At 37.7% G+C, this 16,254-nt stretch overlaps 1 protein-coding gene across 1 annotated transcript in view; it reads right to left on the reverse strand.

Annotated features, from left to right (window-relative positions):
* Positions 1 to 1,605: 1,605 nt before the first annotated feature.
* The window catches only part of Catspert (catsper channel auxiliary subunit tau), a 77,518-nt gene continuing 62,869 nt past the window's right edge, over positions 1,606 to 16,254 (reverse strand). The window contains exons 16-18 of the mRNA XM_090355211.1: positions 9,987 to 10,058; positions 4,850 to 8,383; positions 1,606 to 2,435 (exon numbers count right to left, since the gene is read on the reverse strand). Of these exons, the coding sequence (XP_090211337.1) occupies positions 2,211 to 2,435; positions 4,850 to 8,383; positions 9,987 to 10,058 (3,831 nt within the window). The 3' untranslated portion in view covers positions 1,606 to 2,210. The remainder of the gene's footprint in view (positions 2,436 to 4,849; positions 8,384 to 9,986; positions 10,059 to 16,254) is intronic.

Below are 16,254 nucleotides of genomic sequence, written 5' to 3' on the forward strand. Positions count from 1 at the left end.
TTGTAAACTGAAAGTATACTGCTGGGCATGGTTGTACAGCTTTGTAATCCTCACACAGGAGGCTGGGGAAGGACTATGATTTTTGTCAAGGCTGCACAGCAGGTTCACTGGAAAAGTGCATTAAATATATCCAACTTACCCAATATTGTGGCTTAGCAACATGACACATCTTAGAGTGCCTGATGCTTCCCTTTGTTTTTATGAGGGTAACTAGAAGCTGTAGCTTCTAGTAGCAGTTCAGTACCATGTACTGTATCAAATGCCACTAGTTTTAACAAACAGCAAAATTCAAAGTATAGTTGCTACTGAAAGAATATGAAATTCAAACCATTGTAAACAAACACCCTTTCCCCAAATCCCTCAGTCATACATGTGGATACTTTTGGTCTCAATAAAAAATCATCTCCTGACCGGGAGTTTGGCTTAGTGGTAGAGTGCTTGTCTAGCATGCACGAAGATCTGGGTTCAATTCCTCAGTACCATATACATAGAAAAAAAGCCAGATGTGGTGCTGAGGCTCAAGTGGTAGAGCTCTAGCCTTGAGAAAGTCTAAGGACAGTGCTCAGGACCTGAGCTCAAGCCCAGGACTGGCAAAAAAAAAAAAATGAAAAAACAAAAACAAAAAACAAAAAAAAAATCATCTCCCTCGGGTGGTGACTCACACCTATGATCCTAACTATTCAGGAGGCTGAGATCTGAGGAGCAAGGTTCAAAGCCAGCTCGGCACTAAAGACCATGAGACTCTTATCTCCAATTAACCACTAGAAAATGGGAAGTGGGGCTGTGGCTCAAGGTGTAGGTTGGTAGACTTGAGCTGAAGAGCTCAGGGACAACACCCAGGCAGAGTTCAAGCTCCATGACTGACAAACACCCCCTCAAACAAAACAAAACATCTCCTTGGATGTAACATTGAAAAAAACCACCAAGAATTACATATTACATTTTCATTAGCCAATTCTATTTGGACTCCGAAGGATGACTCTCACCCTGATTTCCCAGGTGCTTACAGATACAGGCAAACCACCAAAGATATCCACAGAGTGCCTGACACCAGCAGGGCAATCTCCTAAGCCTACCTGTGAACATTCCTTGTGGGCCCAATCGAAAACCCCCACTTCTCTAGACCCCAATGGCTTTTTCTTTAAACCCCACATCCTGGCTCAGACCTCCTAAAAACCCAGCTCCTGTCCCACCTCTGTAGTTTCCAAGCCTCCAGGTAGGCTGTGCCCCTCACTGCTTCATCTCTCAATAAACAGTCCTCGCCTGTGGAAGATGGAGTCAGCCTGTTTCCTTCCTTTCTTCATCATTTTTCCTAACAGACTCCATGCTCTTTGATTTCTGCTTTAGAAAAGTTTAAAGGGAAAAAATTCTATAAATTGAATTTTTTGCTTTTCATGAATGAACATAATTTCAACACATATTTATAGAAAGAGGACTCATTTTCATCAGTTTCCTATCTAAATCTTAGGTTAATTTAGGTGATACATTGCACCTTTTCTACAATATGGTAGAATGATTCTAGTTTCTTGAGTTTGGGGCAATTATAAAAGTTCTACTAGTTTTTCAAGTTAGACAGTCATTCCAGCATAGGAAATGCCTCAGAAATTAGTATTAGAGCTTTATTCATAGTGTAAAAAGATACAATATTAGATGATTTTAGTACCAATATGCATTATGTAAGCCCAGACTGTTGCAAGTTGTTAAAACTAGAACTATAACTCAAGTTTGAGTAAAAAAAAAGGGCTAAATATATGTAACTGCAAATGGAATACCTGAAAACTAGGGGAGAACAGGAAATTTTAGAGTATAATAAGTGCTGGAGGAAGTTAAACAATCATTCACTCCACAACTGAAGTGACATTTTTACATAGGGGAAAAGCTGAGAAACAAACAAATTAAGATCAAATAAGTATGTCTTTGTGCATGTATTCCCTAAGGTTTATAAACAAAATATGATTAACATCAAATACATTTACTTTTTATTTTAGCCAGTTGAAATAGTTTGAACAAGATGAAGTTTGGTTACTGACTTCTATTACAGCTATGTACAGATCTCCAAACCATTTTGTTAGAGGAGAAATGATACACTGATTAGCCTCACGTATCATTTTGAACTGCTTAACATTTGTGAATAGCACAAATAAATGAACGTTATTCAACATCCCCCTTTAATTTTTTGGGCCACATTATGCACTTAATAATTTGGGGCTTCACATATGACTTGGGTTTGCTGTAATAATTCGAGGACATGAGACTTTTCCAGTGGCACTCCCTCGTCGTTTGTTGGGCTCTGGCGCAGTGAAAGGTCTTATACAGTATTTTGCCTGATTATAGCTGTCATCTGGGATCTTTCCTAAAAGTCTTGCTCTTGATTTTGATTTTTTAGGATGGTTAAGCGAGGTTACATGTAAATCCTCAAATTTATCCAAATAATCCTGAATATTAAAATAAAATATCAAGTTGGCAAGTTAGGTTTCTTAAAAGTACAGTTTAAATTTGTAAGATAAAAAAGTTTACAAGACAAAGAATAAAGGCATTGAATGTTCCTTGGCCTTCCACAATTTATACCCCCCACTAAACTCTCCATATTAGATCCTATCTTAGAAATCATATTTTAAAAATCTTATTGTTTCAAAGGATCTGCATGTCCTAAAGCAGTGGACGATATGAAGCCCGACATCAGAACTATATAACAGAGCAGTACTCAGAGGTCAGACGGTCAGAATCCTAGGCAAAGTTGTACAGTCTATTTTGCAATCCTCCACCAAAATAACCTCTTCCTTGACCCTAAATTCAAACTTTCATATCTTACTGTGTGTGTGTGTGTCTGTGCGCGCGCGCGTGCACACACGCATGCCTGCTAATTCTGGTGCATGAATTCAGGACCTCTCACTCTTGTTTTGCTTTTACTGTTCAAGACTGATGCTCTACCAGTTGAACTATACCTCTCTACTTTCAGTTTTTTTCCAAAAAAAATTTTTTTGCCAGGGCTAGAACACTGTCCTTGGGTTTTTCTCAAGGCTAGAGTTCTGCCACATAAGCCACAGAAACACTGCTGGCTTTTTTCTATGTATGTGGTACCGAGGAATCGAACCTGGGTGTCTATTCTAAGAAAGTACTCTACCACTGGGCAAAACTCCTGGCTCCTCTACTTTCAGCTTTTTGATGATTAATTGGCAATATAAGAGTCTCTCATATTTGTCTACCTGGACTGGTTTGGAACCATTATCATCAGCCTCCTTAGTATATGTTACTTTTTACATAACTTAAATTTTGAGCAGTCAGTCTTTAGCAGTTAATAAACATGTTAGCATGTGTATATACTGTCTTTGTGTATACTAAATACATTGTATAATGTGTATGTATGCATATATATATGGAGAGAATGTGAGAGAGTGAAAGATAGAGAATAATATTCAACAATATGGTTATTTGAACTAAAAAAAATTTTTTTTGTGGGTCATGGGACTTGAACTCGGCCTGGGCACTGTCCCTGAGCTCTTCAGCTCAAGGATACCACCCTACCCTTGAGCCAAGCCCTGCTTCCCGTTTTCTAGAGGTTAATTGGAGATAAGAGTCTCAGGTTCTTTTGTGCCCAGGCTGGTTTTGAACCTTGATCCTCAGATCTCAGCCTCCTGAATAGCTAGGATTACAGGCTGAGCCACAGCACCTGGCTTAAAAGTGGTTTTAAAAAATATACAAACTGATGGGGCTGGGAGTTTGGCCTAGTGGTAGAGTGCTTGCCTAGCATGCACAAAAACCGGGGTTCAATTCCTCCGTACCACATACATAGAAAAAAGCCAGAAGTGGTGCTGAGGCTCATGTGGTAGAGCTCTAGCCTTGAGAAAGTCCAAGGACAGTACTCAGGCCCTGAGCTCAAGCCCAGGACTGGCATGCATGCATGCATGCATGCATGCATGCATGCATAAATAAATAAATAAATAAATAAATAAATATATACAAACTGAGTGTTAGGGGCACAAGTATTCAATTCCAGTTTCTCAGGAGGTTAAGATCTGAGAACAGAGGTTCTCAGCCAGCCCAAACAGCAAAATCCATGAGATTCTTATCTTCCATTAACCAGAAAAAGCTCAAGGTGGAGGTGTGACTCATGGGGCAGAGCCTTGAACTAAAAAAGCCAAAGAGAGAGAGAGAGAGAGAGAGAGAGAGAGAGAGAGAGAGAGAGAGAGAGAGAGAGAGAGAGAGAGAGAGAGACAGACAGAGAGAGAGAGAGAGACAGAGAGACAGAGAGAGAGAGACAGAGAGAGAGAGACAGAGACAGAGAGAGACAGAGACAGAGAGAGAGAGAGACAGAGAGAGAGAGACAGAGAGAGAGAACTATGAATATCCCTAATTATCAACAGGATAAGTAGCACATTTAGCTAGCTAAAACTATGACAACTCTGGGAAGACAAACTCCCACTTAGGTTTCTACATTGTCCAGCCACAGCCACTGGCTACAGAGGCTGGGTTGCACAACAGCCCCTGGCTAGCAAGTCAGGGCTACTCACTAGCCAGGCATAAGCCTTGGCTCTAGGCTGCTTGAAGCTGTTGGGCTTGCTCAGAGAAAAATTTTTGCTAATTCATGCTTCAGAGAGGATGCCATTTACTTATTTCAAATAAAGACACTGTGTGTGTGTGTGTGAACATCACCATGATTTTGCAATTATATTTTGAATCAGGTGAGATGATGTTTGAATTTCAGAAATATTTTGAAACCTGAGGTCTGTACATGTTGGAACAATTAAAGTTTCACACATATTTGCATTTGCATATATATGTGCTATGGTAAATGATTCCTAGCACTTTTTCAAACACAGTAGAAAACTTAAGAGAAAAACATTATTACATGTATAGTACTTCTTGCAGTGCACTGAGGCAAAGTCCTTAGACCAGATTTCTTTACATCAGTTCTGGCAGCAGGAAGTGTCTCCAGTGGCATCACCACCACCTTGTCCAGTGACCTTTTTGGTTTGGCAATCATTTCTTTTTCTTTTCGAATTTTGGGTTTTACGATTTCTCTCTTCAATACTTCTGGGAAAAAGGATGTTTTTGAATTTTCTTCATTTTTGAATGATTGTGATGATTCAGGAGTCTTGGCATATTTTTCATTGCAAATTTCATTTGGATTTACACAAAGAGTTTCTTTCTTGAATTGTGTAAAGGTTATTAAGCGTTCTTTATTGTTATTGTTATTTACTTTTAATCTCTGACAATACTGGTCTAATTTTGATGGTTCTTCACTCTCTGAATTAAAGTGGATCACCGTGTTAGTTTGCCAGGAAGAGAAAGTGAATCTATTTAAATGTTCTTCATCTTCCCTTGGCATTTTGCAGGTAGCAATTCTTGGATGTGGTGACAATGTTGCTTCAGGATTTTCCCGAACAGTCAACTTACAAATATTAATATTCTCCCTGCCCCCAAGAGGATTTGCTTCCAGTGTCCTTTCAAAGAAATCTTTTGACTGAATTATTCTTGGCTTATCATCCCAACTATGAAGGGTTGGAGTCTCTGTTTTATAAACAGAATTTTCTGCACGAATAAGTTGTATGAAGCCATGGTCTTTCTTGTGTTTCTTAAGCACCAGCTCTGCAAGTCCTTCAGAGCTCTTGCTCAATGGAATCACAGGGATACTTTCGTTGGAAGTAGGTTGTACTTTGGTTAAACTTAATGTTTTTACTCCTTGTCTAGAGTAATGATTTTCTTTAACTGTTGACAGGTCCTCCTTTACATTGAGTAAGTATGGCTTGCCCTTTTCTTCCTTTCTCATCAATTCTTTTTCTATCCCTATATCCCCAGGACAATTTTGCTGAGTGTTTTGACCAGTTTCTGGACATTTGTTTTGCTTTTCTGCATGTTCCTCCACAAAGCAATATTCATTTCTAAAAGGCACACCTGTTTCTATGGATTCTAATGGTACAGAAGTAGGACTAAATAAACGAATGTGCTGATTGATCCCCTTTAATTGCCTTTCTGTCATTAGCCCTGACTTTGAAAGTTTATCTATAAAAAGGTCCTGAACATGTTTGGTTAAATCAGTTCTGATACTTAGCAATTCATTCTGTGATAAAGTGGGAAGATTAGTTTGTAGAGGTTCACTTAAGGGATATTTCATGTTTATTTCAAGCCTCTGACTAAAACTTCCCCTTGTAATATCTTGAGCTAAGCCATGTAAAGATACTGAAGCACTTTCAGTTCTTAGAGGTGATATGTTTGTTACAGATTCTGTCTCTTGTAAAAAACTACTGTCAGAAAAGTTTTTTAGGAAATAGTTCTGGAGAATTTCATTTAAAAAAGATCTTAGCTTTATTTCTAAATGTTTATCAATGAAATGATGGTTAAAATTGTTTACAAATGACATAATCTCTTTTACAATTTCTGAATATTTCTCCTGAGAAATATTTTGGTCTTTCAGTTCTGTTTTCTCATTCATGAAATTCAGATTTTGGTAGAGTTCTTCTAAGTCTTCCCTGCTCATATGGCCCGATTCTGAAAGTCTTTCTACAAGGTAACACTGGATATGTTTACTTAACTCAGATTTTAAATTTTGTATTTCTGACTCTGAGAGCTCTTCTAGAAACAAACGCAGCTTTGGACGTGAAATAGATTTCCTGTCTAATCTGTCTGCTTCATTAAGATTTATTTGCATTTCTTCCAAGTTTTCTATATTTCTTGGTAAAGAATGATGAATTAGACTTTCTAACTCGTTTTCTGGTTGTCTTTTCCTTTCAGTCTGGTTATATTTGAAAAAAACATTGAAGATGTTTTTTAAGAAGGATTTTAACATTGTTTCATTGGACTCATTAAGGTTATCCATTAATGGGTTTCTTAACATTTCTAAAGTAGAATTTAGACCACTTTCTTCTCCATCAAGCCTCTGAATTTCACTTGACACACTTGGTTTTTCATCTTGTACTGAATATTTTAAATGCTGTATGCAGCTATTCTGCAGACCTTCAGTATATTCAACATTACTTAAAGGAGAACTAGCATTTTGAGCAATTGTAAATATAGTCTGCCCTGACCTGGACTCTGTTTTGTTCTTCTTGCTTTCTGTGCAGTCCTTTGGCTCTTCAAAAGAGACTGTCTTGTGTTCTTTATCAAGTTCTATTACTTTGATTATCCCAGATTCTAAAAGAGTATCTACAGGAAATGTTTGTATTATCTGGCTTATAACAGACTTGGACTGTGTTAATTGTATTTTATCATCTTTTTCTCCATCGTTACCTGGTCTATTTGAAGATGAACTTTTCTTGCAAAGTGTGGGCAATGGATGCAGCAAGTTCATCTGGGTCTCCTTTAGCTCTCTCCCTTCTATTTCCAACTCTGTGAAAACTGGGGCAGTGAAGATTTGCTTTATGATGTAATCATGTACTTGGTCATTTAAATCTGATCTAGCACAAGCAAGTCCCCTTACTGAATGCTTCTTTTTAAAACTACTCTTTTTTGCCATTGGACAATCTCTTCCATCAGCCTCTAGATGATTTTCAGAGACACCTTTTATCTCTGTGGGTTCCGTAAGTACACTGTCGGGAATATTTTTAAAAATTTGATTTAAAAGAGTCTTTGAACTGAAAATGCTTTCATCGGAAAGCCAGTGGTTTATATCTTGGAGTTTTGCAAATAGTTCCTCTTCCCTACTATTTGGTGATGTGTCTGGACTACATATAAGTGGAGAAGAATGGTCCTTTATTGCTCCAGCATTCATATAAACTTCTGGCTTAGAAAACAACTTGTCTGAGAGATCTTGGAGATTTTGATTTAAAATTGATTTAAGTAACATTAAGTGCTTTAAATTTTCTATATCAGAAGTAAGATTTAATGACTTTGAGGAATCAGGTGTACTTCCAGTCATTTGGTTTGGTGAAGATACAATTGATAGATTTTCTTCTAACTTAGTTTCTAAAATTGTATTTATGATACCAGAATCATGGACTAACTTAGCCTTAGTATCCAAAGTCTTTGTTGTGCTTATACAGGGGGTTTGGACTAACTTAATCAGGGTAGCTGAGGTCTTTGCTGTGTTGATGGTGGGAGTTTGAGTTAATTGATTTGTAGTACCTGAAGTCTTTACTGTGCTCACAATAGCCTTATTTGTCAACGTATCTTCAGTATCTGAAGGTTTTGTTACACAGATGATTGGCTTGGGAGGTAACTTATTCTCTGTGTCAAACACATGTATTCTTAGGTTTGGACTTGCTCTCTTAGAGACAGTAGAACCTTCGGTTTTTAAACATGTTCTATAAGGGGGATCTTGATCTTCATGCTCCATTTCTGCACTCACAATGTCTGCACATTTGTATTTATCATAGTCTTTTTTACTGAATAGCATTTCTTTGTTTAAATTCCTTAGAAAAGGATCACAACTGCCCATCTGGAATTTCTGAAATTGCAATATAAAAAGTTAAGATTCAGTCGCACTTATTTTGAGTTTACAATGGATTTTCCAGTACATTTTCTCTAGCAATCTTTATTCATTTTACAGAGAGAGAAAACAACTTTATTTTAAAATAGTTGAGTTGGAATAAAAACAAATTAAATACTATAACTTTTTATACTATAATTTTTTGCCAGTCCTACGGCTTGAACTCAGGGCCTGGGCACTGTCCTTGGGCTTTCTCAAGGATAGTGCTCTACTACTTGAGCCACAGCACCACTTCCGGAATTTTCTGTGTATGTGGTACCAAGGAATTGAACCCAGGACTTCATGCCATACTATAATATTTTTTATTGCAAATATTTCAAATATCTAATCCTGATAGTACTGAATACCTGGAAAAATTGGGGGGAGTTGGAGTATGGGTTACTAAATTTTTTGAGTGGGATCTCATTCTGTTGCCTAGACTGGCCTAGAGCTTCTGGGCTCAAGTGATTCCCCTCTTCAACTCTCTGAATGGGTAGGACTGCAGGTTCATGCCACTATACTGGGATATATATTTAAATATTTAAAAGTCACTATAAGTAATTTCTCGTGACTGAATTACAGTATTAGTTGTTTTCACTTAGACAGTGGGTTGCTCTTACTAAGGTCAAAATAGTTTTCCATATATATTTACTATTTTAGTAGTAATGAAGAGAAATTTGTGGATCAAAGTAAGTAGATGTTGCTTTAAAAGTATCATATCTTCTAAAGCCTTCAGGTGCATTTATGAACTGCTCTTAAATCTGAACATTTCTAATCTTAAGTTTCCACTCAGTCCTTAACATATCACAGGTAGAATTTTATCTTTTAATGTATACTGCATATGACTTAGAAATGATTAAGACAAGCTAGGCTCCAGTGGCTCATTCCTATAATCCTATCTATTTAAGAGCCTGCGGCTTAAAGCCAAACTGGGCAGAAAGGCCATGAGACTACATCTCCAATTAGCCAGCAAAATACCAGGCTTGAGATATGATTAGACTGTTCAAGGAAAGTTCGAGTTGAAAAGTTGAGTGGGAAGGAAGAAGTGGAGGGAAGTAAGGAGAGAAGGAAAGGAGAAAGGGAAGGGGGAGGGAGGAAGGAAAAAGGAAGGGAGGAAAGGGGAAGGGAGAGAAGGACAATGGATTCTCTATAATATCCACAGGGAATTTTGTAGCTCTGAGATCAGTCTATTTTATCATTGAAACAATAAAAAATGAAGTTTATTATTCAAACTCTTTGTTCATACAACTTCTACATTATCCAACTGAAAAATGCCTAATATTTGTTTTAGTTCAACTTAATTCAAATTTCATTTGAAAGGAACTGGATTTCAAATGCTAGTGGAAACTCACATGGCATATTAAAAATTCTGCTTTGTTTTGTGGTTTTCTTTTAGAAATATAGTTTCCCAGTTTCCATTTCTATATTGAGATTCATTGTCAGATGAGACTTGGGAATGTATATTTTTAAGAGACAGGTAGGTATTTCTAGATATATATATATTTCTTAACTGAAATAGATATATAGATAGATAGAGTCGCTGGATAGAACTGTTATGGAAACAAAATACCTCAGGGCTCACCTTCATCACTGGTGAGAATTCTGTATGTTCTTGCCTGGAAGATGGAATGTGGTCTTTTCCTACAAAAGCCACCTTATAAAAGAAGAAATTTTCATGTTAAATTATTTGTAATTTAAAGCTATTGAATCAAGATCATTTTATTCTTTATAAAAAAAATAAAACTAGATACATTAAAAGATCTAAAACTATATACTTTTTTTGAAACAGATTTCTGCTATGTAGTCCAGGTTGATTTCAAACTTGTGATCTTCTTGCCTCAGGCTCATACAGCCTGGTACTGGTTATACTACTGTGACTGGCTCATACCATTACACACACACACACACACACACACACACACACACACACGCACACGCACACGCACACGCACACGCGCACGCGCGTATATTTTTTTTTGTTAGTCCTGAGGCTTTAACTCAGGGCCTGAGCACTGTTCTTGCGCTTTCTCAAGGTTAGAGCCCTATCACTTGAGCCACAGCACCAATTCCAGCTTTTTCTATGTATTTGGTACCAAGGAATTGAACCCCGGTCTTCCATGTATGCTAAGCAAGCAGTCTACCACTACCAAACTCCTGGTCCCCGCTCCTAAATTTTTAAAATAAAATAATGCATGAGAGCTTCAAGTACAGGTAAAAAAGAAAAATAAATGAATTAGAATTATTAGAACAAATGTATGCAATACTGAGGTCATGAAATTACCTACAAAGAAAATAAGAGCTAATATTGTTGAGATAGGACTTTTCAATGATTAATTTCAATCAAGGCTACCTTTATTCTATCATCATAGGATTACTAAATTTTAGAGACTGGGGTACTTTAGAGTTAATTCAGTCCTCAGAGTAATTTTATGTAGAATCTGAAGCTGAAGTTTCTTGCCTAAATAACCCAGATGACTAGAAACCTAAATTCTGAGTGCCCCAAAGCTTCATAGGGTATTTTTTCACCACAGAATGAGGGAAGCTTGAGGTTCTGAAGGCATCATCATGTACAATGCCAACACCTCCACAACAAAGTTGACACTGTCTCCTTAATGAACACTTAGTGTTTCAAATCATTGTAAAGAACAATGAAAGGTACATTAGACACTAAGTTAATTAAATTAATTTAGTGGAAGAATTTTTTTTTTGTCATTTGTGGGGTGTGAACCCTGGGCCGGGGTGCTGTCTCTAAGCTCTTCAACTCAAGGCTACTGTCCTACCCCTGTTCCTGGGCATTGTCCCTGAGCTCTTCAGCTCAAGCCACAGCGCCACTTCCAGTTTTCTAGTGGTTAACTGGAAATAAGAATCTCACAGTCTTTAGTGCCCATCAGGGCTTTGAATCTCAATCCTCAGATCTCAGCCTCCTGAGTAGCTAGGATTGTAGGCGTGAGCCACCATACCTGGCTAGTGGAAGATATTTTTGTAAGAGATACTTTGGGCATGATTTTAAGGCTTCATTAAACAGGGCCGGAAGTTTGGCCTAGTGGTAGAGTGCTTGCCTAGCATGCACAAAGGCCTGCGTTCGATTCCTTGGTACCACATACAAAGAAAAAAGCCAGAAGTGGTGCTGTAACTCAAGGGGTAGAGTGCTAGCCTTGAGAAGGCCCAAGAACAGTGCTCAGGCTCTGAGCTCAAGCTCCAGGACTGGCAAAAAAAATATTAAGGCTTCATTAAAATCAAGCATTTACCATGATGTTATTCGTGTGTGTGTGTGTGCGCGTGTGTGCGTGTGTGTGTGTGTGTGTGTGTGTGTGTGTGTGTGTGTGCTGGTACTGGGGCTTGAACTAAGGGTCTGGTCACTGTCTTTGAACTCCTTTTGCTCAGGGCTAGTAATCTATCACTTGAGTCACAGCTTCTCTTCCAGCTTTTTGGTGGTTAACTGGAATGAATTGGGTACTGGTGGCTCCACCTGTAATCCCAGCTACTTGGCAGGCTGAGATCTGAGGATCACAGTTCAAAGCCAGCCTGGGCATGAAAGTCCATGAGACTCTTATTGTCAATTAACCACCAGAAAACAGGAAATGGTGCTGTAGGCTCAAGTGGTAGAGTACCATCCTTGAGCTGAAGAGCTCACACACTGAGTTCAAACCCCATAACTGACAAAAAAAAAAAAAAAAAAACCTCACAGATTTTCCTCCCTGGCTAACTTTGAACAGTGATCCTAAAATCTCAGCCTCTCAGTAGCTAAAATTACAGGCGTGAGCTACCAGCACTCAGCCATGACTTTATTCTTCAATGATTTTCCAATTCTGCTATTACTCATAGTTCTGGACTATAAATAACTCTCCAAATTTCCCAGTATTCCTCAGTATCGTTCTTCTCCTCTAGCTAAATATGTCTGAATCTAAATTCTAAAAGTACATCTTATGTTTTTACATTTGTCCTTTTATTAGTTTTGTTTCTCTTTGATTGAATTCCCCAAGTCTTCCTTAAGAACAGTTTAACTTAACCCCTCTGTACATCATGTTTATGATAAAAATTTTTTAAAATAGTTTAACTTCTAACATTTGATATAACCCTGTTTAACCTCTGGATAGCAGTGTGGAGGTTCCTTTAAAAATTAAACATAGAACTAGCCTATGATCCAGAAATTCCACTCTCAAGCTTTACCCAAAAGATCACAAACCAGGTTACAGTAAAGCTACCAGCTCAACCATGTTTACTGCAGCACTACTGTAGAATCGGCCCAGATGCCTCTCAGTGAATGAATGGATAAACGAAATATGATATATATACACACAATGGAATGCTATTCATCCATTAGAAGGAATAATATTGTACAATTTGTAAAGAAATGGAAAGAATTGGAAAATGATATTGAGTAAGTCAGGCCCAGAGAAACAGGATCTATATTTTCCCCTTGTATGTATAAGCTAAATTTAGCTTACAAACTCATAAGTAAATACATTGGATAGCATGCATGTATGTACAAATGTATTAACCTGAATAGTTTAGATTCAAGAGAGGTCTTCAATAGTCTAATTCCCTAGAAAGACCAAATCAAAGTAGAGCAACATAAAACACTAGGAAGTGGGTGGAGCCTGGTCAGGGGAAAGGGGGGACATGAATGAAAAGGTAAGGAGCAGGAAAATGCAAAGAGGAATCCAGTGTATATCCTACAAAATTAAGAAGAGTAAGGAAAGGTGTGGGGAGGGGAGAGGGGAAGAAGGGAGAAATGGGTGAGAATATTGAAAGGAGTAACATTGATCAAGTCTCCATGTAATCATAAACTTCTTTATGATAACAATAAAAAATAAAACACAGTTCATTAGGGGTAGGATTCAGCCACTGACCTAACCTCATCTTTGTGTTTTATTCCTTCTGAGTTCTCTCAACTCTTTCTTTCCTGCATTTATTGTGGATCACTGGCCCAGTAGTTCAGATTAATGAACATCTTAGGATAAAGGACAAAACCTATTCCAAGGAACAAAGACCTTTTCATGAACAATTCTGCACTGTGTAGCCTAAGACAAATGGTTCAGATAATGACTAGACAGACCAAAGCCAGATCTAGATGACCTGTACTCTTTCTATAGATCTTCTTTATCCAGTGCCTGAAAACTCAGTTTTTACCATATGCTAATTTGACATTCTAATTATTACATACTAACCCCCCCTTTTTTTTTTCCAATCCTGGGGCTTGAACTTAGGGCCTGAGCACTGTCCTTGTCCTTGGCCAAACTCCTGGCTCTAAATTGTATATTTTTATACTTTTCTGGGCATCATCTATAGAAATCAAGAGTGGATAGGTACATTGAACATTTTATGTTGAGAGAAATGTATGGACCTAGATGCAGGTTGCTTTTTATAAGCCCAAAATGTCTTGAACTCACTATATAATCCACGCTGGCTTCAAACTCCCCATCTTTCTACAGGGAAAGATGCTTGGACTATAGGTGTGTGCTACCCTGCCAAGTCCCTATATGTGTGATATATGATGTGTGTTGTGTATGTGTGTGTGTGTGTGTGTGTGTAAGTCCGTGAGTTGTGTCTTCAACATTTTTAAGAGAGAATGCTTGAGAGGAATGGGGTTATCTTATCTTGGCAGAAGAAAAGTGACTTTTAGTGTAAAACTTCAAAATAGGGGCTGGGAGTTTGGCCTTGTGTTAGAGTGCCTAGCATGCACGAAGAACTAGGTTCGATTCCTCGGTACCACATACATAGAAAAAAGCCAAAAGTGGTGCTGTGGCTCAGAGTAGAACACTAACCTTGAGAAAGCCCAAGCACAGTGCTCAGGCCCTGAGCTCAAGCCCAGGACTGGCAAAAAAAAAAAAAAGAACTTCAAAATAGCACTACTTGATTGTTTGGTATACAGTAACAACGTTACTTTGATTTTTCCAAATCAAAGGATCTGGAAAAAGAAGTTAGGATGTCTTTAGGCACTAGAGCCACTTGAGCCACAGTAACTCCCTTTGCTTCATTTATCTTTTCCTCCTCTATTTATATCTTAATATGATGGAGATTTATGTAGAAATTATACGAATATTGTGCAATGTGTGAGCCTATGTGTTTTGGGACTTATATTAATAGCTAAGGCATATGCACACAACACACACAAAAAATGAATTAAAAGACTTCTCATTGCAGCTGGGTATGGTGGCTCACACCTATAATCCTAGCTACTCAGGAGGCTGAAATCTGAGGATTGTGGTTTGAAACCAGCCCCAGCAGGAAAGTCTATGAGACTCTAAAGTTGCATATCTTAGCATATATCCCCATTGTTCAATGACATATGACTGAATATTTTTTAATTTCTCAAGATGAGGCAAATGGAAGAAATGCAGTGTAGGATCGAATGATAACATCCTTATGCAAGTTGTTTAACCTCACTTAGGCTCAATTTCCTTATCTGAAAATACAAATAGTAAAATGTCAACATTTGGGAGTCTCATGCTGATCATATTAGTCTTAATTCTATTAGCCTGACATAGCATGTAGACAACTGAATAATTCAAATTTTTCAAAAGAAAAAACAAATCCAAAACAGCTTCAAGTATAAATGGGTAATTGAGATGAGAAGAATGACTTTTTAAAAATTAAATGTCTGTACTAAGAGGTTACAATTCCATATGTCAGGTTATAAATACAATGCATCTTGATCAGTGCCATCTCTTCCATCCTTCTCCTTCATTTTCTCCTTCCCATCCCTTCCCTCAATTTTTTAGCCAGTCCTGGGGCTTGAAATCAGGGCCTGGGCACTGTCCTTGGGCTTTCTCAAGACTAGCGCTCTACCACTTGAGCAACAGTACCACTTCTGGCTTTTTTTAAATTTTTTATTGTAATTAGTAAAAGGGTTACATGATATTTGCCACTTCTGGCTTTTTTCTGTGTATGTGGTACTGAGGAATCAAACCCAGGGCATGGTGCATGCTAGGCAAGCACTCTAACACTAGGCCATGCTCCCTGAATGACTTTTCTAAATGGTCACTGGTGGCTCACACCTGTAATCCTAGCTATTAAGGAGGCTGAGATCCGAGGATAATTGTTCAAAGCCAGCTCAGGCAGTTAAATCTGTGAGATTGTTATCTTCAATTAACCATTCACAATTCTGGAGACAGAGCTGTGGCTCAAGTGTTAGAATGCTAGCCTTAAGCACAGAAGCTCAGGGACAGCGCCCAAGCTCTGAGTTCAAATCCCAGAATAGATATAAAAACAAAACCAAAAGTTATTCCTATCACAATAGATGGCCTTTAATAGTCTGTACAAAGCTAGAGTTATTGGGGCTTGCTAATTAAGCAATAGCTCCATACATAAGGTATTTCAGAAACACATTAGGAATTGTGAGGCTTGGGATAATAATGAAACAAAGAAAAGAAACATTGAGAACAAAGACAAAAAGAGGCAAGTAAGAGGAAAGGTAAGAGGAATGGAAAGGAAGAAGTGACACTATTAAAAAAGAAATGTATTCATTATCTGACTTACACTAGTCAGATAATGCAACATCTCTGTATGTCAACTTTACAATAAAAATTTAAAATTTTTAAAAAGAAAAGAAGTAAAAGATTGATCTGCTTGAAATTTTGCACTGAGAAGGCAAGAACATACGTATGCAGGGGAAAATATCCCATGCTGCAAAAGAAGTATCAGTGCTTTTCCTTGAAGTTTTTAATGACTGTTAAATCTTGTGTAAATAGTCTTTTGTAGAGAACAGAATTTGAACTTCTTGTACTCCATGCAGTAGAACAGCAATTTGGGGTAAATTAGAAACAACAAATTAGTGTAGAATGAGAAAGTCATTATATAGTTTCATAGTAATGTACAAATAATATGAAACATATAACAGATTTTTA

The sequence above is a fragment of the Megascapheus bottae genome, chromosome 21 (assembly GCF_031878675.1).
Source record: "Megascapheus bottae isolate mThoBot1 chromosome 21, mThoBot2.hap1, whole genome shotgun sequence".
In the NCBI taxonomy this organism is placed as follows: Eukaryota; Metazoa; Chordata; class Mammalia; order Rodentia; family Geomyidae; genus Megascapheus; species Megascapheus bottae.